Here is a 26,889-nt window from a genome sequence, read left to right as displayed (position 1 = left end):
ACACACTTTTGACCTACATCAATAAAGCGTCACAAACGTACATAATATGATTCGAATACAGAAAACACTTCAGTATGTGGTAAGAATATGATATTAAATGAAAAGCATTACATAAGACAAATAATTTATTTGTTTGGCAAAATTGAACTGTCATATCAGCTTATATACAAATACATAACATACTCACAAGCTCACTGGCTTTTCATTATAAATAGCACCATATTCATAAGTACAATAAATTATATAATTATGTGACTTACATTCAGCTTTCTCTAGAATTTCATTTTAACATTCTTAACTATAGTCTTAATCTGTTTTAATACTTAAATAATGGCAACCTGTTGAAAAAACTAATAATCTCATACTATTGTAGCACCCTTGCTACTAATGTATTGTAATGCTAACTCAAAGGATCTGCCACTTTCTAATTGAAAGGCTGTGTTATATACTTTCAATAGGGAAGTCATGTGGAATTTGTGAAGATAACTATCTAAAGGTGGGTCTCCACTATGCTCCGTTACCGCTCCAGTAGTGGCCATAAGTTCGCGCTCTCAATTCGTGTAACGACCAAGATCCAATTCGTTTAGTTTTTGCGTGAACGCGAGCAAGCTCTAATCTATTGATAGAAATTGCCTTCATGTTTCTGAGAAAGTTATAATTAAGTTCAGAATGCTCCACATTTATCTATATTAAAATTAGAGAGACTTTTGAGTTCCAACAGAAATGTATTCGGACCTCTTGTTAGATTTCCAAAAAAACAAGGAAAGCTTTCTATAGCCGTCTAAAACAAATCACTAATATACACATACAACGTTGTATATTTTTCTTGTGAATATGCGCGTAAAACTCCGGCGGTGCGCGAAAATGATGCAAATCCACCTTAACACTTCAGCATAGTGCCCCATAACGCCAATTTACTATAAACGCGCCTGTGACATGGGTATATTATCTTAGAATAAATCTACAAAAGAACCTCTGTAATTCAAACAAGACGCGACTAAATCAAAAGTTGGCGACTTAACACATTTTCTATTATTTTGTAAGAAAATATAAAACTTGCAGAGGTATAAATAGATTCATTTATCAAATCTCTATTTTAAGTTAGAGAGATGATACAACGAAAACATTAGAAAAGTGGAAGAAAGGTGAAAGGTGAAGAGAAAATATGTGTTGAAGTTAGAAATTACTTATAAACATAACGAAGTTCTACTGTATAAGGAATCATCTTTGAAGAAGTTTACCAAAAGTTATAGACGATACTGTTGAAATAAATCATTAATTGGTTTCTAGGATTCCGTCGCGAAGGATATAGAAACTACGAAAACTCTATTAGTAAGAATTTTTTGTGTTAATTTTACAAAAGTACCTATTTACAAAATACATATACCTGTTAGAGTAAAATGCCGGCAACGCTCCTGTGATTCCTTTGGTGTTGCAACAGAATGTGGGCGGCGGTGATCACTTAACACTAGGTGACTCGTACGCTCGTTTGTCTTCCTATTCCATAAAAAAAGAGTATCTTGTACAATTGTCAGAAGCCCATAATTATCTCATACTTGACAGCTTATGTCTGTGTTACCAACTATCATTTAAAACTTAGCAATAAACTTACAATTTGCACCCTGATCAAAATCAACAATACGAATCATTTTGAAGGTTATCTATCAGGGTTGCCAACCGTGCTTTAAAAAAAAGAGTATTATACTAAATTTCAGATGGGTTTATAATCTGTAACACTAATAGAGTACGCTAGATAATCTTTTCACATATCGTTTTTGGCACATACCATTCCTACTCTTTAGCAAACACAAAAACCATAAAACTCAGGCTTTTATGAACGCATCCCAATCAGTGAGATCAAGAAGTAATGTCAAAGTGACAAGTCGTTAGAGGTAAAAATTGTTGTAAGTACTTTTGCATAAAAGATATTATTTTTTTATTAATTAATACTTTGTGAAAAAGTTGACAGCCCTGGTTAAAATTGTTTAGTAAAAAGTTTCTTGACAATAAATTAAGTATTAATCGTCACATACTTAAAAAAAAAGTTGAATTAATTTAATAATAATTTGTCATTTAAATATTCGATTTTAATTATTAACTTATACTCACTATCTAACAATTTGATACATGTTTTAAAGTCATTTGACAACTATATCTATTTATTACACTTAACGTTAATTTGTCTTTAATAAAATTAATAAGAACTAAAAAATAGTCTATTAAAACTATGTAATTGTAATTTAAGTAAGTAAAATGTCACTCATTTTATATTCACATTTTATTTACCAGTATTCGAATGGAATTGTAACTAAATGACGTAGAAGAGTGCGGCCTTGATACACAAAAAAAACTTCATAATATTTTTAAATCAAACTTCAATTTCATATACGATTCAAATTATCACTTTTAAAGTCCTTTCTTTAATTCCTTTCCATACATTATGGAGACAATATAATAAAAAACATAAAAAAACATACCGACGAATTGAGAACCTGCTCCTTTTTTGAAGTCGGTTAAAAATTCGTTTTAAGATACATTGCTAAAACAGAAGACTTCTGAGGGAAATCTAGAAATCCGAGGTACCTAGACGAATGTCGTTTCTGTTAATTGAATGGGTGAAATGAAATGTGAAAAATAAAGGTTTATTTTAAATGAATAGCCTAAATACGTTAATATTTAAGTGTCTCAATAGAATCACAATTGCTGGAAATAAGAATTATTTTGTTTTCGATTCAAAACGTTGCCAGTAGTGCGTAAACTAAGTTACTATTTTATAGTAAGATCTGCTGGAGAAAAATAAAATTTGATAGTCTTAGTTGTAATTCTAACAGCGTTATTACACTTGTGAGTACCGTGAGTAATATAGAAGTTAGGTACCATGATATATAATAAACAGATTAAAAAAAATAACGATAGAATTGATGAATAAAATTAGTGCGCGGAATTGCGTATGAATAAAATAAGTACGGTGTATGTGGACGATGCAACTATTATACATACATTAACTTTTTTTGTATTAATTTACATTTACTTTTTTGACTAACTCGTGTAAGACTTTGAGTATTTTTAATGCATCACTTTACATATATTGTAATTAAAATAATTTGTAAAACGAAGCAAAATATAAATCTTGATTTAAAAGAGTGGCAAGTGGCAGTTTAAAAGAGTTTCTTGCCACTTCTTCTCATTAGCTCAATCCATTACGAAGTGGCGGTAAATTTAACAAGAAAATTTGTTTTTTGACATTCAGTGTCATTTCCGTGATCTGCATGAATAGAGTGATTTTGATTTGATTTTGGCAGTTTCTTATTCATGTTGATACAAGCAGTAATAGTAAATAGGTGTAATACATATGACCAGCACTCAGTCTTCGACGACGGTTCGACCATATAATCTCAAACATTATATACAAATAAAATATAATAATTATTAACATCTTAAAATATATAACTCATTATAAAAAGATTAACCTAAAACTTAAAAAACATTGTACTTCCTTTACAAAATTTGTCTTTACGTTTGTCATAAAAATCACAAAAAACCGACATCGAAAATTGATACAACCGAAACTATTATTGGACGAATAATCACAACATGGTTACATATTAAGTACATGCTTATATATTATAATTAACATCAGTTACAAACTTACTAATTATGTCGTAGGTATATTGTCAAAGCCGTGATATTACAATTTCACTAGTGACAGTGTAATTAACCGATAGATTGTCAATTACTTCATTTCTTACAATGGTTTTAGTTACAAGGTAACGGGACACGGGTACACTATCATGTAAATCATGATTTAAAAGAGTTGCAATGAGTTTCTTGCCTTTTCTTCTCATTAGCTCAACCCTTTACCAAATGGCGGTAAATTCAATAATAATAATAAAAACATTCATAAGTGTCATTTCTATGACCTTCATAAATAAAGTGATTTTGATTTGATTTGATTTTGATTGCAATATCACGAGTGAAATTATAATATCACGGCTTTGACAACATGTCTCATCATTTCGGCCGAAAGGCGTCCACTACTGGACAAAGGGCTCCCCCAAAGATAATATACCTACCACATATATATTAAAATCTCATTGTGTTAAGTACAATACCATAGATTTACTGAAACTCTTTACGCATATGAATTATATAAAAATGCATTTTTATAAGAATGAATTAGATATTTATTATATTGTTTTATCACCATTCTCGTTAAAGGCAAAACAACAAGCATAAATAAATTACAAATAATACAATCTGAGTGCGAAAACTTTCAAAGTATCAGTCTTCAGTACGTTCAAATTTCACTTGACTTAGAAAAGGGAATGCATTCAATAAGTACACAATATATCTAACATAATAATAAGTCACGTTATTATAAATCAACCTGTAGTGCGGCGGACAGCTTTAGATAACCACATAAGTAACTCACACCCATGATGTTTCATCCAATTTTGAACCTTATACCCTTAACCTACTCTAGTAGTAAAAGACATAGGGTGTCACAGGCTAGCTAACTGTTTAATTGAGCTAATATCATACAATATTGTGAGTGGAGGTATTTCCTGAGCAAATATATCACACATCTTATAGGTTTATTGGTTAAGATCAAAGAGCAGGGCTTTTTATGCTCGATTAAATGGCACTGCTAGTGGCAGCGTCCTGGGGCGGGTTGCCTTTCCCAAGATAAGTGCGAGGGAAGCGGCGACTGGTCCATGCGTCATGCTCGTGAACAGGCGCTGCTGGTGGTTGCTGGTCGCTCCTATCTTCGGGGATTTTTATTTCTACATTGATAATGTACTATTTTAAGTTATTAGTTTATATATATAACTGCTCTCATATAAACTTTACTTATTTACAGTGCGGATTTATACATCTTGTTCACCCGTTACTCTTTTTCGTATCAAGTTATTGAACAATACAGACTTATGTTTCATTCATAACATTATTAAATATCGGGAAGTCCCTACAACCTTTTAGTACATTGTACATCAATCCACACTACAGAGATTATTTTTTTTTAATTTATTTAGTGGCACGGGATGCAAGTCCATAGGCCAAGAAATTACAGATATTAATGTGATTGAATATTGCCAAATAGGAGATCAATCAATCGATTTGTAGGCCTTACCTTAATTGTAATATTCTACTGATCTGTTTTGCGTTAAAAAATATTTATTTCATTAAAACACTACATCGGTTATTTAACAAAGAAAAAAAAGATGATCACTTATTGAATATATGTATGGATATATACATGTTTATTTATTTATAATCGCTTATAAAATGCTCACAGAATACCTTTATTGATTTATGGTGTATGTGGATGATACTGTACTCAATAACTTTTATATTAATTTACATTTATTTTTTGACTTACTCGTGTAAGACATTGACTATTTGACGTTTGAGTGTGTTTGTTGCATCATTTTACATATTATATTGTAATTAAAATGATCTGTAAATCTTGATATAAAAGAGTGGCAATTTTCTTGCTACTTCTTCTCATTAGCTCAACCCTTTACGAAGTAGCGGTAGATTCAATAACAAGAATATTATTTTTTACATTCATAAGTGTCATTTTCGTGACCTACTTGAATAAACTGATTTTGATTTGATTTGATTTGAATTACTGCAGTCCAGAGCAGTCATTGCATGCATTATATGCTAACCTGCTTAAATCTTATCATTTCATTGTTTAAAGCTTCTACAGTTATATATTAAACTTAAATAGTAACTGTTCAGACATATCGGATCTCATAGAGAGCCAATATCACTAAGGATCTTGTGGCGACACAGTGTCAACAGCGGAGTGAGCGATTTAAGTCGTGGCGACATAATGTCGGGAGCCGTTGAAAACCCAGTCGTTCTATTCGAAGGTGCCCCTACGGTCCCCTCCTCATAATAATGAAATAAACATAGTAGAATAGTAATTTAATTAATCTGTTGGATTTTTTAACTGAATATCCCCACATTAAAAAAGAACACGCGATACAACCTCAAAAATTTCTTAAGTAACTATTTAAATGTGTCTAATATGTTTGTACTGTAATCAAGAGCCGGAATTGGTTTACCGTGATTAAGTCAAAAGCTTTTAAGCGTGAGGCCTCTAGCCGGCAAGCTGTTGGCCTTAGCCGGCGTGTCACGGGCCTGTGAGTGCGCCACCGCGATGCTGAGGCACTGCACCCACTGCTCGGCGTTCTTGCCGTCCTTGGGCTTGAGGATGAGGGTCTGGTCTCCCGTGAAGATCTCGAACGCCTTGGGAATGTTGCGGGCGCCGCGGGACACCTTCACCGACCGGATCTGGTTTATGTCTATACTCTCTCCGCCACTCTGTAATTTAATTAGAATACAATATAATAATAATAGCCTTTAATAAAAATCTTTACATAGTTTTCGATTTACATTTAGTTTGCAGTAGACTTCGGCACAGATTGTTTTGCTTTCGCATAGGCCTCTCCCAGGCTCTTCCAGTGTTCTCGGTCATGACATGATCTGCTCCACGTCACACCAGCGGCATCTTTTAAATCGTCGCTTCATCTACGACTCGGTCTCCCTCTCTGTCTTTTTCCTTCTCTAGGATACCATTCTGTTACTATTTTGGCCCATTTTTCTTGTTTGCCTCGTATTAGGTGTCCTGCCCATTGCCATTTGAGTTTAGTAATAGTTTGTGATACGTCTGCAATGTTTGTCCTTTTTCTTATTTCTTTCAGTTTATTCTATCGCTTTTCTTAATCCTTAGTATACTTCTTTCTATGTTATGTTGACATGTTTTTAGTTTATTGAGATTATCGTTGGTTAGTGCCCATGTTTGACATCCATACGTCATGGCTGGGAGTATGCAGGTGTTGTAAACAATACTTTTGAGTTTTAGTGGTATTGACGGGTTTTTCATAATCTCCTTTAGGGACCAGTAACGTTTCCATGCTATATTTATTCTGTTATGTACTTCCCAATGTTAAAATGGAATCAAGATAAAAATAAATATTGGTATACCAACAAATAAGTATTAAGTAGTAGTATTATGATGCTGTTTACGGATGTATCCACAATAGTTCTAATATAAGTTACCAGCTGTAATTATAATGTAACTGAACCATCAGTACGCTATACTGCTATCCACAAAGTTTTAGTAATATAAACAACTATAGTAGGAGAGCATTGCCAGGCGCGTGCAAAAATATGTAAAAAATGTATTTGAGGCAACTTGAAATTTTTATAGGGCATTATTTATGACAAAAGATAATATTCCCAAAAAGACAGGTCATTTTAGTGGGACTTTCTACCTGCCAGGTGATCTAAAAAGTTATGTATTGGTGCGAGTGAGTAGCACTATAAGCAAGCCGTAGTGTTAGAGAGAGCGCTTATCGGCAGCTGAATGCGTTCTTGCTTGCCGCGTTACTTTTGGCTCTAATAAGGTCACGTGACTTACGATGTTTCTAGTCGAAATTTCGGAGTAAAAAAAAAGATAATTTTGTGATTTTTTTCTAAAAACGGTTTGTATAAAAATGATTGTATTGATTTGTCTGTTTTAAATGGACATATTTTTGTGTTATTTTTTTATCATAAAAAAATTGTTATTCAGTCAATTTCGATACAATTCTAAATGTTATGAATTACTTGAATATTTGTCATTACTGCAAGAATATTTTTATTTACGAAACTTTAATCTTTTTGAAGGCCCGACACAGTATTATTTAGCTATAAGGTGGGAGTTAAACAGCACTTACCGAGCCCTTGCAGGAGAGGTGGGCGCCGGAGAGCGTGAAGTACCTGGTGCGCCACCTGCGGAACAGGCGCCAGCGGCCCTTCTTCTCCTTGAGCTGGCCCTCGATAACGGGCTGGCCGTCGGCCGCCAGGAAGCCCACGGCTCGCTCGGGGTGGTTGCACAGGAAGCAGCCCCACGTGGCGTGAGTGGGCGGCACGCTGTCGCCATCCCGGGTGCTGTTCACCTCGAACACGTCGAAGAAGCCGGCCGCGCGGAGCTCGTTCACCACCATGTCTTGCTCCTGCCACAATTACACATATAGGATGCCGAGGGGCACCATAGCCCATCGGCATCACAATACTAGAGAGCGAGATCAATCAGATGCGTTTCTGGCTGTTGCGTCTTGAAGATCCTTCAATCGTTTCGGTTTTGTAATACAACAAGTGGCTGTGTGTGGCAAAAATAATCGTGGTATATCTTAAATTGTAATCTTAATATATATAAATTACGTGACACGTTGTTTGTCCGCGATGGACTCCTAAACTAATGAACGGATTTTAATGGGGATTACTTCATGGAATGCAGTTTGGTCCAACTTGAGAGAGTTTTTAGTTCCATTTGGGACCCATAATTATTTTTATTTTCAATATTTGTTTTGTATGGACATATTTTCTATGAGAGAATTTAGTGACGCACGGTTTGACAGTTCCGCTGTGAAACAATTTCATTACAGCAACAGGGAGCATTTTTTGCGGAACAATTCTTGATGTTTTGAAATATTATTGGCACGTTCCTATAAAACTGTATTTTTTATATTATCTACAGAACAACGTCTGTCGGGTCAGCTAGTAATAATATATGTTTTAAAAATATTTTTTTTTTCAAATTCAGTTTTGAACTTTATGTATGAATTACTAATGACTACAAGAGATTTAAACAATATATACATATATATCAACACTCCCATATTATTCTCAGACATCAGACAAATTCGCATCTGCTTTGACACATTAACTGTTAGCCCAGAAATGTTATATATTATCTGACCAATTGTGCTTCTTAACACATATTATGAGCTAAATCAGTAATATAATATTGACACACTTTTACACAAATTGTCATGCATCAGACTAGGCATAGCCTTTACTATGGGCACAAGACAATGATATACTTACTTAAACATATATAAATATATAATTTAGAATCCCGAATAAGCGTACAAGGCATACCACCCTTTTTAATGTCCCAATTACTCACTCTATTTATGCACAGAATTCGGTGGTCTGCCGTACCCTTAGCTGCTATAATAAACATTTCTTACCAACAGATATTTTCGTCCATACTAAAAGCTCTTTCAAAAAGGAAATCATTTTAAGTATACTGTAATCGAAGAGTTGAAAACGACTTAAGACATACGCACACACACTCATACGCCCATACACTCATACACTCATACACACCTTTATATTTATTAGTTAATTATTTTTTATTTTGATTTAATCATAGTTTAATTAGAGCGTTAAATGTTATACCATAAATAGTGTGAACCTGTAATTGGCAGTCGGCCATCGCATAATATTTTTGTTATTAGTTTAATTTTTGTGTGCTGTTGGTTCAATAATAAATAAATTAAAAAATAATAAAAAAAATACAAATAAACATCCATGATTCCGACAAAAACATCCATATTCATCATAATATAAATATTTACACCTACCGGGACAAATGTGTAAAATCCTCGCCCGCTATGATAGAATCGGGCCGTTATTTTAGTCATACGTCATAGTGATGTAATTTCTAGGCAGACACTTCAAGATTTACCAATAAAAGTACGGTAGTAAGTAAATTTTGTTGTTTTTAAAATCTGTATGCTAAAAACAGACTTAACTATTTACTGTATGATATTTTGTCTTTTTTTTATTTAATCTGTGGTTAGAGCTGTCACCTTATCCATGATTTAAGAAAATTATAACGCGGTTGTTAATCTGAGTTATGATGTCTCGTGCTAAGCTAACAATAAGGTTTTGTCCGCGATGGACTCCTAAACTAATGAACGGATTTAAATGGGGATTACTTCATGGAGTGCAGTTTAGTCCAACTTGAGAGATAGGATACTTCTTATTTCGATTTGGGATCCATAATTATTTTCAATATCTGTTTTGTATGGACATATATTCTATGAGAGAATTTATTGACGCACGGTTTGATAGTTCCTCTGTGAAACGATTTCATTATAACAACAAGGAGCATTTTTTACGAAATAATTCTTGATGTTTTGAAATATTATTGGCAAATTTAGTATAGAAAACAGTATTTTTTATCATCGACAGAACAACGTCTGTCGAGTCAGCTAGTATAATCTAATTTGTGTAATATAAGAAATCTCTACGTGTTTTGTGACGAGTGCGCGATGACGTCACGCAGGTGTCAGTGTTACCTTGAGGCCCGGGAAGGCGCCCGTGACTAGCGTGAGGAAGGTCCTGTTCTCGCACTGCAGGATGTCCCAGCAGTGCTTGAGGCTGGCCACGGTGGGGTCCCGCGAGGACAGCGCCGCCGCATGGCGCGCCTGCAGCGCCAGGAACATGAGGTGGATCCACACTCGCGGCGCGCGCGTGCGCAGGGAGAAGGCCGACCGCGCGAACAGGCAGTGGGGCCCACGCGACCCGCACGAGAACTGCAACCGCGCCTGCTTCTTGGAGCGCCGCTCTGACCACCACGTCACATTACTTACATACGTACAGACACACTCACGCCTTGTACCCCTAGGGGTAGGCAGAGAGGCATAGGATACATAATGGCTTTAAGTGTAAATGCTATAACAAAGTCCCAGCCACAGTCCCACCACAAAAAAAAGATGTGTCAATGCTGTACTTAAGGCCTTATACACACGAAAATTATATTATTTATTAAAGTGAAGAGAGAAAGTTTTAGTTTGAAACGTGTGAAACTAATATAGTATTTCTGTAAACCTTGCCTCAGAACTGCAAAAATATCCACCGTAACCTTTTGCTCTTAATAGTGATTTTCATTATTATAACACTAGAAATAAGGGATTGCTTGTAACTAATTCTAGTAGGCTTCATAAGATACATAATAGCTTTAAGGGTAAATGTATACGCTTCTATAATAAAGTCCCAGCCACTTTCACCACAGCCACAGTTCAGGCATTATCTACAAATAAATTTAAATGTTTTATAAAAAGAATGGCTCTGTCGTAAATCATATTACTCCACTGCTGAATATCTAAATGATCGGACAGCCTGGGACTAGATTGTGATTATTTTATAGCGATAGAAATGATTGTACAATATTGTATATTTTTATTGAAAAGAGCGCAAAAAAAAGAATGCTGGGAGAGTTTCTTGCGCCGGTCCTTCTCTCTCAGAGCGCCATTTGTTTCCGAAGCGGTAGTAGTATCTAGTAGTTATTAGAAATGACATCAAAAAGAATTCTAAAGGAATCAATTTTGAGAAAATAAATGCCTTTTACGCCTTTTAATAGAATGCCATTTGCTTCTATCCTAACAAGCCTCACGCGCTTCCTCTACATTCATTACTCTTTTAATACATGCTCGCCGGTCGCGGTTGCTTCGGACCTCACCTTTTCTCAAAACGTCCCCAATTTGGTCGACGAATGTTCTACGGGTGAATGAGTGAAGAAAGAATGATGCATCAAATATATAAGGCAAGTGTGTCGCGGGAGACCTCGTAGAACATTATTTAATAATAATAATTTACACACACATGAAACATTAAATTGCTACAAAAATAAAAATAAAAAACTATAATTAATGTCAGGTATACATTATTCCATCCAGTGCTGGATTACTACTGGAATAATGGAAACCGGCACTGGATCCAGTGAGCAATCCAGTGCAGAAACTGGATTGGCGGTAAACTTTTAAATCCAGCACGGCCATTCCATCGCTACTGGAATCATGTTGACGGCCAATCCAGTGGCATTCCAGTGCTGACAGAACAATTTGTACAGTAAACTTGTGTTGTTTGTTTTTGTAAATCCAGCGACAGTGGAATCATGTAGAATGTAGACGATCTTTCCAGCCCAGTCCTGTCCAGCGTTACTGGGTTACCGGACTGGAACAATGTAAACCGGTCATAAAGCTGTGTGGCAGTGTGTGTCAAAAGAGATGCTACTCAGGTTACCTGTGACAATTGGTCACAGCACTGATTTTCCGTAGCTCCCGTTTGACGCTTGACGTAGCGGTGCTTTTTTTTTATGTGAGAGGGGCAAACGGGCAAGAGGCTCACGGGATGGGGAGAGGTGAGGCAACCGCCCATGGACATCCGCAACAACAGGTGTGTCAAGAAATGCGTTGCCGGCCTTTAAGGTGGGAGTATGCTTTTTTCTTGAAGGTCCCTAAGTCGAATCTGTTCGGGAAGACCGCTGCCGGTAGTTGATTCCACAAAGTGGCTGTGCGAGGCAAGAAATTTCGAAGAAAACGCGCGGTTGTGGAATGCCAGACGTCTACGTGATGCGGATGGTACTTTGCACGTAATGTCCGATGGTGGAATTCGGCCGCTGGAATCAACCCGAACAGCTCCTCTGAGCACTCCCCGTGATAAATGCGGTAGAAGATGCAGAGAGAACCCACATCTCTACGCAATGCTAGAGAATCAAGCCGATCGGAGATGACTTGATCGTCGATGATTCGAGCCGCTCTTCGTTGTATGCGGTCAAATGGAAGAAGCTGGTACTGGGGAGCACCCGCCCAGAGGTGAGAACAGTACTCCATGTGAGGCCGAATTTGCGCCTTATAAAGTTGCAGGCGGTGGCTTTTAGTGAAGCACTGTCTCGCCTTACTGAGTACACCAAGCTTTTTAGAGGCCAGTTTGGCCTTCTCTTCCAAGTGACCACGGAACTGAACGTCGCTCGATATATCGACGCCAAGTATGCCAATACAGGCTGTGGCAGTTAGAGGAGTGATCTCGAATCGAGGGGATACGACAACGGGAGACTTTTTAGTAGTGAACGCACAAACTTGTGTCTTCTTGGGGTTTAAGGTTGCTGAGTAATAAATTATTAGGCAATTATAAATATTTATCCTCACATATAATAAAACAAAGAAAAAGCCCAAACTAGTACTGGCCCATCTGACTCATCATTACGTATTTCTTCATTTTTACTCGAAAGTTTGAAATTGTACTGTGGTCACGCAATGGTGGAGGCAGGTTATTCCAACATTTGGTCGCTCCGTAACGACGTTAACGTCAACGTTGACGACTGTAACGTTTTCGTGCTTATAAATACTTTTGTAAAAGATACGATTAGTATGTGCGCGGCGGCCATCTTAAAACCCGCCATCATGCTTTTTATTACTCAAACAATAGCGTCAATATATGGTCACTTTGCTGCTGCTCCTGTTAATTAGGGTACCTTATTCCTAAGGGTATTTATGCAACACAAATTATTTATACTGAATAGAATGAAAATCTATATCAACAACATTTTTTTTAAATTTATATAAGTCTCTTTCGATTTTACGTTCGCACATTCAAATCATATTAACAAATTATTAAACAGATTATATCAAATATAATGTACGAGCAACTCCGCACATATAAATAGTATATCAATCAAACTGTAAAACTAAATCTGTGTTTATTAAGCTCATTGTACACATTTTTATTCTATCACAATATCTTTCATTTTTCATCATATAAAACTAAAAACCTAATAATAAAAAATTATAACAAAAACCTTGTAAACTCACCTTCTATAGTACACTTGGCGGGCGGCGGTATCCTCAAAGACACAATATCCATGTACGCCTTAATTTTGTCCAAATGCTTCTCACAGAAATGTTGGACCGTATCTCGCATGGGATAAGGCTCAAAAACGCTTATCCGATGGTTGGAAGTGTCGTTAGAATTGATCATGGTAACACTGGTGTTGTTGGCCCGGCGTGACGTCACGGTGACGGGGCCGGTGATCGAGACCGAGTTGGTCCCAATCTGAGTCAGTATGGGGCCCGTGGTCACGGAGACCTGACCCAATGCTGTGTTGGAGTGCTGGATGGACACTGATGACGTGACAGGTGTGAGGGTGTCTGCTGACTTGCCCGTACACGTCAGCGGGTTTACTGAGATAGACTGGCTTTGCAGAGGAGACGTGGCTGTCGTTGTATTCTATAAAAAGAGGGTACTTTAATATAATTCTTTATTTTAGGCGAAAATGCATTACTGTTCCCATGTTAAATTTTATTCCAGAATTTTTTGATGTAATAGAACAAATAAGTGAGTATCTATGCGGCAGCTTTAGAATAACAATAGTACAGCAGCCTTTTGAGCAATTAAAAAGCTTTTGATGAAAAGCGACAATAACTGTCAAACTAATAAATAATAAGATAATATTAAACTAACCGTGACCGCACTAGCGCCGCTTCCAGTTTTAACTGCGGCACTCTTACTGTTACTTACTGTAACAAAGATATAAAATTAAAAAGCTACAAATGCAAGCTGAATTTAAAATCACAAGCAACCCTTTACCCAAAGACAGACTTTGTCCCCTGGTGAATCAACGAAAATAATGACTGCCTTAGAAAATTTGAAAAAACGTCGAAAAAAAAATGTGTGTAATATCGACATTTAAGACATTTATTGAGAAAGAAACACTCTAGACAAAACAACAGGTGAGGATTTGTATTCAAAATAGTTTTCTTCAAGGTAACCTTGTCCATATCATTGTCGTTATAGGCTACGGAATCACGCCAAAAAAGACCATAAATGCGTGTTTAAAGTAATAACTCGCATCGGTATTATTATATAGCGATGTACGCCATTGAATAAAAATATAATATTATAAAAAGATGTGGTGTCGTGGGACACCAGGTAGGAACGAAGTTCCTTCGGCTAATCGACACATTTTGTAAAAAAAAATCGTGTTCAATTTTATGTAGGTTTTCTTGTTTGACATGACATATATTTTAAATACGTAAAAATAATAAATATATTAACACAGTAAGTCATTTTCCAATTAAACTTCGCGCACTGAATGTCCTGGAAGTTGAATAAATATTACTATACTGTTGTAATGCAATTTTACATTGCATTACAACAGCTGTGACACTAAAATTACGAAAGAGAACTTTCAGTCTGAAGAATATATTAATAACTGTATTGACAGTAACCTTGCTTTTCTTCGTTTTTAAATAACTTTTATAATATTTAAATATTATATTATAATAAAGAAATATAAAGTCCATTAGAAAGAGAAAGGTATTATACACTACTCGCTTGTGTAGACGACTGTCGCGCCTGCGCACGTCTAATTTAACGGTTTTATTCCACGGACTTTTTCTTACAGTTTTACTATCACAATTTTTTCAGTTCGGTCCCGCAGCAAAATCCCTATCTCCTCCAAGCATGCCGTAAGGAACTTCGTTCCAATAATAAAATGCACACGTCTTATTGCGAGTTTCCCTCACCTCCGTTAGTATTGAGCGCGTTGATCTGTTGCGACGAGGAGAGCCGCGTCATACTCTTGTGCAGTCCGCCCACTGACCCGCCTGCAACACCATCACTAATCAACACCTAATCATCACCACTCAACACCTCATCATCACCATTCAACACCTCATCATCTTACTAATAATTCTAATTTTTGGCAATTTGACAGCACACGGCCACATGTTGTGGTTGTTCAACAAAATCTTGCACAACAGAAATAAAAAAATTACAGAACAGTGTGTTGTGTGTGTGTTTAATTCTTGTCAGTTATTGAAACCGTGGTCTGTTGATAGCAGTTATTGTTGCTCGCGCCTACTGTCAACTGGCCAGGATAGTACTTTTCTTATAACTTAACACACACAAAAACATTTTTATTTATTCTATGTATTTATGCATCATGAATATCGCTTGCTCATTTATACATATTACAAGATAAAATAAATAGTTAAAATAAAATATGAAACGGGAATGGAAGACGATTTTATGTGTCTTCTGGTAGGTGATCATCACCACATATCTGGGGTATTTCCGTCATTTCATTGATTGCCAAAATTGCAACAATACCGGTAATTTATTAATACCTGCCACATTGAGTCGCGTCATGCTCCTGTGGGAGTTAGGTCCTGGGTGCAGTCTTCCCGTGCTCCGCGAGTCACCCAGCTTAGCTCTTCTCGTGTACCCACTGACTGGTGCTCCAGTACCACCACTCGCTGGGCCTGTGGGAGTCCCATTGGCAGGCGCCCCACCGGAGCCTGCAGTCCCCGTGACCTGCGCCCCTGCCCCCGTGTTCTGTCCCCCGAGCTTGACAATGGTGACACCGCCCGACGTCCGATTTACGTCGCCGTGGACCGTCTTCGGCCGGTTACTGGTAATTTTACAACAAACGTGAGTAGCTGAACTTTTAAAAGCCTACAAATCACCAATTAACCTACAATATGTATTTATTTGGATCAAAAAAAATTGCATGTAGTTGCACTAGATCACTAGTTCCGTTTAGATTAAAAAATATTTTTTTTCTTTTTGTATTTTGCGTCTTGGCAATCTGTCTTTCAACAATGATCCATTAAGCTGTCTGAAAATGATTGTATTTTGGCGTTGTGTTCAGGAGAGGCTTTTTCGGTGAGAAGTCTCTCAATTCTTGTCCACAAATCTTGCTGCTAGTCCCTGAATACAGTGGCGCTTCAGCCTAGTGAATTTAAGGCTGCCAGGACCCTGAAGTTGAAAAGCAAGTTTGTTTCTATGACTGTTAAGTCTAAACCGGTAGCTCTTACTGTACTTTTCTATTTTTTGCTTAATGGTTTCCAGTTTTATGTCTGCGTACATCAGTTTTTTGTTAACATGCCAAGGAAGATAACAATATAAGTTTATGTTGACCTGGATCGGCATCCAGGACTAATTCCTCACACAGGATCTCTTGAACCTGATTGTGGACGCATTTAATTATAAAAGCCGTATTTATTTATCTGTATGATAATATTACTATTGCGCTCAAGGTTCCTTACCAGGTAACTCTACAAAAAACAATGAAAATATAACAATATACACTGGAATAAAACCGAAACGCGCGTCGAATTGAGCGATTGACGACCGACTACTTAGCTACCCCCAGGTTTCAGCATGCCCATCCGAATGAAGCGATAAGAAATAAGCGCTAGGTTATTAGCGGCTTTCGGCATGGTCGATCATGGTGTACTAGTCCTCCAGGTGGCATTAAATGTATCCATCCTGTAAAATTTGAGTATAAGAGAGAAATTATAAGAAAACATTTAATAAGCTAACTTATTGTTCACTCTGAGAGCGGCCAGCAGTCTGTCAGTGAACAAGGCAGGGTATGCGCTGCAGAGCGCCGTGGCCTCGCGGATGAGCCCGGCCTGCTCGGACCACTCAGCGCCGTGAAGTTTCTCCACTATAAAGTTGAGGGCCTCTTGAGCACGCTCCTGTCAATTAATTAATTCTATAATACATTTGTGCACAAACCCGATCTGAATGAGATCTCTATAAGGAAACTGTTTTTTTTTTTATGAAAATAAGGGACGAGACTAGCAGGACGTTCAGCTGATGGTAATTGATAGGCCATGCCCATTACAATACAGTGCCGCTCAGTATTCTTGAAAAACCCAAAAATTCAGAGCAGCACTACGTTGCGCTCGTCACCTTGAGACATAAAATGTTAAGTCTCATTTGCCCAGTAATTTCACTAGCTAGCACAGTATTGTTTACACATTACTGCTTCAGAATAGGCGCCGTTGTGGTACCCATAAACTAACCAGCATCCTGTGCAAAGGAGAATCCCACTGATTGACTACCGAGTGTGGACTTAGTGTAAAGCCGACAACGCATCTCTCGCCTAGTTTTGCGGATGTTCATGGGCGAACGCTCTTAACTTCTTATCACGTGAGTCTGTTGCCCGTTTTCCCCCTCTTATGTTCCACTATAAATTAATGACATTAATGTGTTTCAATGTCCTTCTCGTAAGATTGTCGCTTGATTGTGTGTCTTCTACTTCTATCAAGGTGTTCCAAAGAGCTGTATCACCTGATTCGTGCCGCCGAATTCCACCTTCGCACGACACGCCACAAATATCATCCCCACTATATGAATGTATGGCGGTCCTCCACAATACGAATTTCAAGAAGCTTTCCTCTACGTACTCTAAATCTGTGGGATGAGCGTCCTTGTTCGGTGTTTCCAGGACGTTACGACCTTCAAAAAAAGCCGGCAACGCTACTGTGAGGCGGCGGTGATCACCAGTGTTACCAGGTACGCTCGTTTGTCCTTCTTTTCCAAAAAAAAAAAAGATTCTGTGCAACAGCACAAAATCTATGTTCACAAATATATTTATACCATACGCACCCTGCTGGTATACCCGATGGGCGCCAGGATGCTCGCGATGATCGTGTGGCTCTTGCGGCTGGCGTGTGGCGCCCTAGACGCGCGCTTAATGACGCCGAGTTGCTCCACCACTAGCGAGGGTCGGCTGCGGCTCACTATACTTATCACCTGACCACCAAACACGACGCAACGTCATTAGCGGCCACCATGACAAATGCGAGAGTTTTACTATAGATACCGCGCCAGTTGAATGCAGGCGGGGCCTGAGGTAATTAACGGGAGCATCTCTCACCTCGCACACCTACATTGTAATGCTGTGTCGTCCTTGTCAGTTATCGTACGCTTACTGTGTTATCGCATTAATGCTGAAGTAGCGATTCATGTGTTTTTTTTATTTATTTTAATAATGACTGATCCATTTGACATTACATTAGGTTCCTTTCCAAAAGAACCGAGTTTTTATTCATCGCCCAACAAGAGAAATGGCGAAAAACGTTTGAGAAAAGGCAGAACAAAAATTTGAAATTTAATTATAAGGTTAAAAATGGTAAACTTAAAGCATTGTTTATATTTATCGACACACCCATGATTATGGTCATCAATTATAATTAGGTCACTGCAGTATCGCATTCCTGAACTCTGCATTCAACTCGTGCGTTATCTGTACGTTATTGAAAGTAGTATGATTAATGTAACATAATTTTATTTATTTATTTAAAAAAAAATATATAAACATTATAGAAGAGGAATGCTAAAACATTGATAATGCCCATTACTATATATACGTCTACTATTGAAGACAGTTTGTGATCTGCTGCCGGCCTTAGTATAGCCGAACCGAAAACCGAAACCTTAGAGGCATTTTACCTCTAAGACCCATATTATTGCAGTTGTACAAACGAACTTTTCGGTTTGCTTCTCATGCAGCGTGGCGACATTAAATGAACGTACACAGATAGATCTATTAATATAAAAATTAAAATAAATAATTAAAAATTTTAAATTTCCAATCAAACAAATTGTGTATTTAAAATATGTTAATCACCCTTTCGTGGACGCTACTAAACTATGAGTTCTACGCGCCTAACATGAACTCTTATTGCGATTCAATTGACAACCTAAAATGAACTGCTTTGCTATTAAAATGAACTGATTAGAGCGATCTAATTTAGGTTGACGTAAAATCAACTGATTAAATCGCAATGATGTCAATTGAATGTCAACATTGATGTCAATTTAATCGCAAACTGATTTAGTTCGTTCATTCATTCGTACCATGAGTTAATAATATTTCAACTTAAACTGGATAGTTAAGGTGTCAAAGTGAGCGATTCGAAAATGGTTGCTACTTCCTTAGAGGAAAGTGAATAGTGTTGTTAATAACTTTTAAAAAATAGTGAAAACGTACAGAAAAGGAAAATTTTATTGATGAAATATTTATATTACTATTATTTAATAAGTACAAAAAAGCGCATAATGGTTTGTAATTTGACGCTATAAAGCCAATTTTAAAATGTATTTTTAGTATTTTCTACGCATAAAAAAACCGCTAAAATCATATCAATTTAGGTTTCGAAACGCAACGCATATGGTTCGAGTAAGAGAGACAAACTTATGCAACGACTGTAGAGCGTCATCTCTTTCTCACACCGAGGACCACAGGTTAGGTACCTAAACTGAACTGCATCGGAATCGCATCGCTTATTAAAAGTTGATGGTAGGCCCTTTGTACGGCTACAGCGCGGCGTGAGACAAGTAGATGACAAAATCTACGGTAGCACGCGGTTGCTACATTTATTTACAAGTTGTTACGAAATGATGTTATGAAAAATGGATTTATTAATTATTATGACGTATATTGAAGTAAAACTTCTTTACGCACGCTTGATTTGGGAAGTAAGCTGGTGAATGGCGAACGGTGATTTGAACGGTAATGTCTTGATTATTTCGTAATTTCATTTCGTTCTTGAACAATTTGATACATTAATATTTTGTTTTTATTCAGTCGTGTATACTAAGGCCAACGAGACGAGTAAAAAATGTAAACAAACGGACCGTAATGCGTTATACATACGGCTGAACCGGAATCCTCCGATGAATCATCTTTGTCTAATATTGACGACAGCGATTAGAATAGGGAATCCAAAATTTGTATATAATTTATTTAAATAAAAATGTTTTGAATGCTTTAATCTTTGTTTACATTCTTTATCTTGTCTCGTTGGCCTTAAAATAGTCTAAAGCACACTCGTTCTATTTTTCATTTATTTTTTATCATTAAGGTTAAGTAGATCTATCCGTGCGTCAATTTAATGTCGCTAATGTAGCTCCATGCTATATAAATAGTGTACATTCAACTAACCTAATTCCTTTCTCATGGCGATAAACAGGCTTCACATCTATAATTATGATCAAATAGACCGATTATATAATGATTATCAACCCTCCTTCACTGGGTGTTTTTGAAATGTCTCAATTCTATCCTAAGAGAAAGCTCATGGTCGCTCAGATGGCAATGGAGAGGGCTATGCTCGGAGTTTCTTTGCGAGATCGAATTAGAAATGAGGAGATCCGTAGGGAAACCACAGTAACTGACATAGCCCTGATGATTGCGAAACTGAAGTGAGAGGGGGGAAGACACATAACAGCATTACAAAACTAAATTCTAAATCACTGTTAACAGCAGCACCTGTTTTGTTATATCACTCTTAAATATATAGCCAACCGCTAGAAAGCATCATATCCGGCTTTTTTGCGCGAAATAAAGTACAAATACCTGTAAAATATGAATGCACATGCATGAGGGGTCGTTCTGCGGCGCGTCGCTCGCGCACAGGTAGGACAAAAGCTGCGGCACCGCGGTTGAGAGCGCGGCCGGTCTGCGCCCCGCCATCTGCTCCAGCAGTGCGAACAGCGAGCTCTTTTCTACAGGCTCGGCGTGGGGAAGCAGAGACACGAGTGCCGTCACATGCCCCTCAAGCGGCTCGGGGCATACTTCGTACAAGTTTGTCAGTATCCGGCAAAGGGGGTAGTTGCCTGCAACATACATGATAACTAAATCAGCAAAGGTAGCAAAGCAACTAGTGCCGTCACGTACCCCTTCAGCGGCTCTGGGCACACTTCGTATACAATTGTCAGTATCCGGCAAAGGGGATTGTTGCCTGCAACATGTATGTGAACTAAATCGCCTAAGGTAAGTTGCCTGCAAAATACGTGATAACTAAATCAGCCTAAGGTAATTTATTGAAGTAGGCGTTACTTTGCGGAAATCAATAATTATCCAAATGATTTGAGTTTTATTTAGTGTTAATTCCGCCAATATTTGTCTTTAAACAATTAAACATGTGTTTCGCCTCTACACGAGGTATCCTCAGGGCGTGTTGCTCGCCAAAATCTCTCATCTCATCGCATCATCTCTCGCCAATCACATAGCTCTCCAAACTTCCACACAAGCCTGGTATATGGCATTACCTGTTCTAATTTTAATCGTTTTAGTAATCAAGAATATATAAACATTGCTAAAATATATTTCATAGAAACTACGGATCATGTATTCGATTGACAGTTTCAAGTACTCATCACCACAAATCTTATCTAGATATTGCAAAATTGATATGTAGGCAGCAATGTACACAAACATGAACTTGTTTTATACATTTTTTTATTTCTATGTAATATTTTGTCTTGCCTATCATTACTAATATTTTAATTTGGAAATATTTGACTAGTTACATGAATTTTATTGCAATCATAGAGATCCCTACATAATTATAATGATGTAAAAAATAGGAACACACCCGTGTAGTATGACTTTGTGCTGGAAAAGGCAAGATGTACAATTAATTGTTATCAAATACAGCGTTAAAAATGTCGGGGTAACCGACTAGTTTATTTAAATTTATAAGCCAAAGTCAAATACAAAAAAAGTCTTAGGATGTGCCTATATAAAGGGGTAACTGCAAGTTTTAGATCACTAAAAATAATTGCGATCACTAGAATAAATCATTATAACGCATATTATATACTTTTTTCAATTCATTAGGATAAATAACAGAGTTGGCGAATTATTTTCAAATAACGCGAATAATTATTATCATCCTGCAATCTTGCATTGCGTTTTTTATGTTCGTGTTGATAATTGATTCGGAATTTTTTCTAAAGGCTTCGTATCTTGCATACATTTCTTATAGAATACTAAATACTACTAATACATATATATAACATATTATGACATTAGTTCGTAAGGTTCTTTAAATTTAAATTGACACTTTTTTTTTTTCATTTTAAGAGCACTAAATAGTGTTCGCTTTGATTACTAATTTACGTGTCAACCTACTGTAGCATATGTCCCTGCGAGGATTTCGTATCATATTTTTTGCGTTTCAATTAATAAACACGAGAGTTCAACAGGAAAGAATTGTATTAAACAAAGACCACATGTGTTTACCTGACATTATAGAGTCCATTATGGTCTGCACATGAGGTTTCAGCAACGGAGCGTGGTGGACGGCGGCAAGGGATAAATATCGCGCCATATGCCGCGATATCTCCCGGTTTCCTTTGTGTAAAAACTGCACAGCAACAGGCAGAAATAGTTCCATCACGGCTGTGTTGCTACTTGCTTCTTTGTCTGATTGGAGCGGAAATGACACCTGGAAGTAAACATACAGAGATGTTAACAATATTTGAGGTGTAACTTTTAAGAAAATTTATGGATGATGTATGATCCGAATATAAACCGAATCTGATTTTTTTTTGTATTTTTCTGTTTCTCTGAGAGTTCTGTTTTAAAAGAAGAGCGTACAGGTATCTCATAAGATAGATAATTTGTGTAAAAAGTGTGTCAATATTATTATTATTATTATTATCTCATAGTAAGTGATCACCGCTGCACAGACTTGCAACACCAGAGGAATCAGGAGGAGGGTTACCGGTCATTTAGGAGAGCTACTGCGGTTCTATATGAAGAAGTATGCATGTCATATTATTCTGGAAATACTCTGCAAAGCTCATTCCACAGCTTGGTAAATAATAAGGTACTAAAAGAAACATAGCCGCATAAAAAATGTCGCTTCTAGTTTGTTTATCGCAACGGCAACGTGGAACGAGTAAATAATATGGTGTATTTCAGAATACTATTTTGGTGAAACTTGCGGAAATTTCAAATGCAATACATGGCGATCATTTTTCACTTTGAAATTTTCAATTTATTTGCGTTGCCACTAACTAACACACCATTCCTGCAAGTCCCTTAATATCCTGAGCGTTGCAAGCGTACGTAGCAATATGTCTATACATACTGCAAGGAATTTGCACTTTTTAACACCCCCATAAGCTTCTTATTGAGATTTATGTGTCGAGGAAGAAAGTTCCTTGAAAACCGCAATGTGCTGCAGTAGCACACATCACGATGAGGGATGATATCTAAATTTGTGGCGTGTTATGCTATGGCGGATTACGGCGGTAGGGTTCACGTTTGACGTGCCCTTTTTCGGAACACTTCTCGTGAATAATGCGCTATACTTGGAGATCGCCAGCCGATCGACCATGATGAAAGCTGTACTCTCTGTCAACTGGTGTCCCTCTGGGTACACCGAGAGCTGGAAGTTTATCAAAAACAGTTTTCTGTCTGAAGTATACTGCCATAGAGATTCAACACTTCGGGATGCGCGTCGTTATGCTATTGTCTCCTATGAGGCAGTTTTAGGCAATTTGAGTAGCCAGAAGTCCTTTGGCCGTATTGGCCAGGGAGTCATTTTCCATGCGGAACGTCGGAAGGAACGGCTGGCTGAGGTTACAAAGAGGAACAACAACAATTATGTAACCTGTAAAGAAGGGACTCATCATATCTCAATCTGCTGAATTACACAACACTCCTTTTTTTACAAAGGAGGACAAACGAGCGTACGGGTCACCCGGTGTTAAGTGATCATCGCCACCCACATTCTCTTGCAACACCAGAGGAATCACAAGAGCGTTGCCGGCCTTTAAGGAAGTTGTACGCGCTTTTATTGAAGGTACCCATGTTATGAAATACCGCACAAGGAAGCTTCTTCACAGCTTTGAAGTACGTACAACAAAGCTCCTTGAAAACCGCACTGTTGAGGACCGCCACACATCTCGGCGGTGGGGATGATAGATACGTGTCGTGCGAAGGTGGAATTCGGCGGCAGGAATCAGGTGAAACAACTCTTCGGAACCCTCCCCGTGATAAATTCGGTACAAGACACACTGAACGACAACAACAATGAAGCGACGTCGCTATGCAACGCCAAGTGATCCAGCCGTTCACAGAGCACTGGGTCTCCGACAATTCAAGCTGCTCTGCGTTGCACGCGGTCAAGTGGATGGAACTGATACTACACTGATATACAGCAATACTCAATATGTGGCCGGTCCTGCGCTTTGTAGAGCGCTAGAATGTGGGCCGTCTTGAACTATTGCCGTGCTCTGTTCATGACGCCCAGCTTCTTCGAAACCAATTTGGCTTTACCCTCCAAATGACCACGGGATTGGCAATAGCTCGAGATTTCGAGAACCAGTTTTCCGATACTAGTTGAGGCTTTCGGGGAAGTGTTGTTGAAGAGCGGTGATTCCTGGTCGGATATTGGCACTGTCCACGTCTGGGAGTTTCGTGGGCGAATCAAACAATTGGGTGGGACCATACGCTAATGGAAAATTATGCACAGTTTGGCTGGCGTAACCCACCCCGCTATTTGGCAATATGCGCGCTGAGGTCACCTAAGACCACAAGTTTAAGGCACATTGCTTACTGCTGATTGAATGCAGTCCATTAGATGTCGACGCCTGTGCATTAGCACTATGAGACCTGTAGACACACATGTAGATATTGACCCTAAAAGTTGATGAGATAGTGACATTGCATGCGACATAAAATTATGCTCATCACTTTTGTACCCTGTGAATTTTAAATATGCTGTGTCACAAAATATCAGCTGTATCTCCATCCGGAATGACAAGGTGCAATCAGAAGGTTATTTACTCGTATAACTGACAGTAATTTTTCCAATTGCTTATGTTATATTATGTTTGAACATTACATTATTTGTAATGGGCAGTGCATTGAGTTTTATATCTACTTCCTACATTTTGAGGAGAAAACTAACTAATACTTGAGGACATAAAGCTACTTGATAGGCAAATTTTATGAGGTTGTGCCATTAATTGCAGAAGTAATTGGACAAATATTATATTGACCCAGTCTGAGTTTTCCTTCTTTATGAAAAATACTTGAATCATAAAAGTAATGTAACTTTGATTCATAATATTTTTATAACAGGTAAAAATCACTCATTTTAATACAATATATTAAAAGCAATTGCTACAGGTCTGTGTTTGTTCAATTGATGTATATAAGATCAATTTTTCTTATGTGGTATGAAAGTGTTCACCCTCTGTTAGGTGTGTATATAGTATTATAAAGTCGATGATGATATTTAAGTTAAATATAGTATCATTGTTACATTTGCCACCATTTACCTTGTAATATTAAACAAAATTTCCTTATAGGTAATTGAAAAATGGATTTTAAACATATTTTGTTGTATTTGCTTGAATCGCAATAATTACACTACAAAGCAGATATGAATTTGGTTTCCAAAATATAATTTTAATACATTTTTGAAAGAACTCACCAAAACTATACACGCTATAACATCAGATGCAATTTTGGCATGCGGTGGATCATCATCCCGTAGATGTCCAACTGGCATCAAGTTGTGATGCAAACATGACTCTAAAAGTGACACCAGCGCACTGCAATACTTCTCAAGAGTCCCTGTCTCTTTTATACATGATGTCACTCTAGTGACACATATCTCTATCAGAGCTTGGTCACGATCATTCCTGATGTAGTCGGGACGTGAAGATATTTCGGTTATTTGTTTTAGCTGCATACAGAAACATATCATATAGTGTTTTCAATCATGGAATTTATTATAAGGTTTTGCAGAATAATATAATCAGCATTATTCATTTGATATAGAAGGAGACTATCTTTATAAAAAAAACAATAATATTATGCATATGCAATTTTCACACTAATCTTATAAACTTAATGGTATGGTCATGATTATCTACATAATTAAAGAGATTATAAACTTGACCATCACCTGTTTGAAGATATAATACTACATAAAAGTATAGATAAAAATATCATATGGTAAATATTAAGTAATATTTTTTATTAATATAGTATCTGAAAATGATTTCAAAATCAGTAAATACATCATTTTCCAATTGAAAAAAGAAATAATTAAAATTTTTAACATTAATATGAGACATTATTAAGAGATCTAGATAACTTAAACTTGAATCATTTGAAAGCAATCTGTAATACAAGATTGTCTAACACAACATATCTACTTTCACTAAGATCCTGTTTCTTTTATGGATTATGGACTTCAAAGATATTTGTTTTGATGATAGATGCAAAGAAATACTAAGCATATTTTATGTAAGTCTTGGTGAAAATTAAGCTGATTTCATATCATTTAAGTTTAATATCAAATATTAACATACCACTTCATTTAAATCATTCACAATATCAGTGTCAGTAATGGCAAATATATCCCCCGCCCGGGTCAGGTCTCGTTCGGTGAGAACGTGTTTTAGCAATTCGTGCATATTGCTACCTCAATAACAATAGTTTGCAATTATTACTGGATACACTCAATCCAAAACAATAACAGGCTCGACACATTAACACCACCACAATACCAGCACTTTGAGTTTTATTACGATAAATCTATATAACATCATGACTAGAAGTTAATATATTTTTTATAATATAACAAAATTAAACAAATTATTTAATACAATTTTAATTAAATACGATATGTATCGATATAGAAAAAAGTTTAG

General features: G+C 37.0%; 1 protein-coding gene across 2 annotated transcripts; it reads right to left on the bottom strand.

Annotated features, from left to right (window-relative positions):
- Positions 1-112: 112 nt before the first annotated feature.
- On the bottom strand, positions 113-26,889 carry LOC126969987 (protein melted). 2 transcript variants are annotated; one of them, XM_050815650.1, is made up of 13 exons: positions 26,548-26,889; positions 25,662-25,916; positions 22,454-22,658; positions 20,783-21,042; positions 18,028-18,174; positions 16,954-17,111; positions 15,756-16,039; positions 15,153-15,233; positions 14,089-14,144; positions 13,440-13,854; positions 10,146-10,414; positions 7,731-8,009; positions 113-6,333 (listed from the first exon to the last, which is right to left on the bottom strand). In XM_050815650.1, the coding sequence occupies exons 1-13, from the start codon at positions 26,650-26,652 to the stop codon at positions 6,085-6,087; spliced, it is 2,763 nt and encodes a 920-aa protein (XP_050671607.1). In that variant the 5' UTR covers positions 26,653-26,889; the 3' UTR covers positions 113-6,084. The 2 variants fall into 2 exon arrangements, with proteins under 2 accessions (XP_050671607.1, XP_050671616.1); XM_050815659.1 differs by lacking the exons at positions 113-6,333; positions 7,731-8,009; positions 10,146-10,414 and adding an exon at positions 10,725-11,802.

Source organism: Leptidea sinapis, chromosome 1 (genome assembly GCF_905404315.1).
Source record: "Leptidea sinapis chromosome 1, ilLepSina1.1, whole genome shotgun sequence".
NCBI classification, from domain to species: Eukaryota; Metazoa; Arthropoda; class Insecta; order Lepidoptera; family Pieridae; genus Leptidea; species Leptidea sinapis.
Note: the sequence above shows the minus strand (reverse complement) of the source record. Positions and strands in the feature narration are given on the sequence as shown.

What these genes read in the sequence shown, in the direction of transcription:
- LOC126969987 (XM_050815650.1), bottom strand. Translation starts at nt 26,652, where the DNA reads ATGCACGAATTGCTAAAACACGTTCTCACCGAACGAGACCTGACCCGG. An exon ending in TTATAGCGTGTATAGTTTTG is followed by an intron (nt 22,659 to 25,661) that starts GTGAGTTCTTTC and finishes GTTTACTTCCAG; the next exon opens with GTGTCATTTCCGCTCCAATC. An exon ending in TGTGCATTCATATTTTACAG is followed by an intron (nt 18,175 to 20,782) that starts GTATTTGTACTT and finishes TTTGGTGGTCAG; the next exon opens with GTGATAAGTATAGTGAGCCG.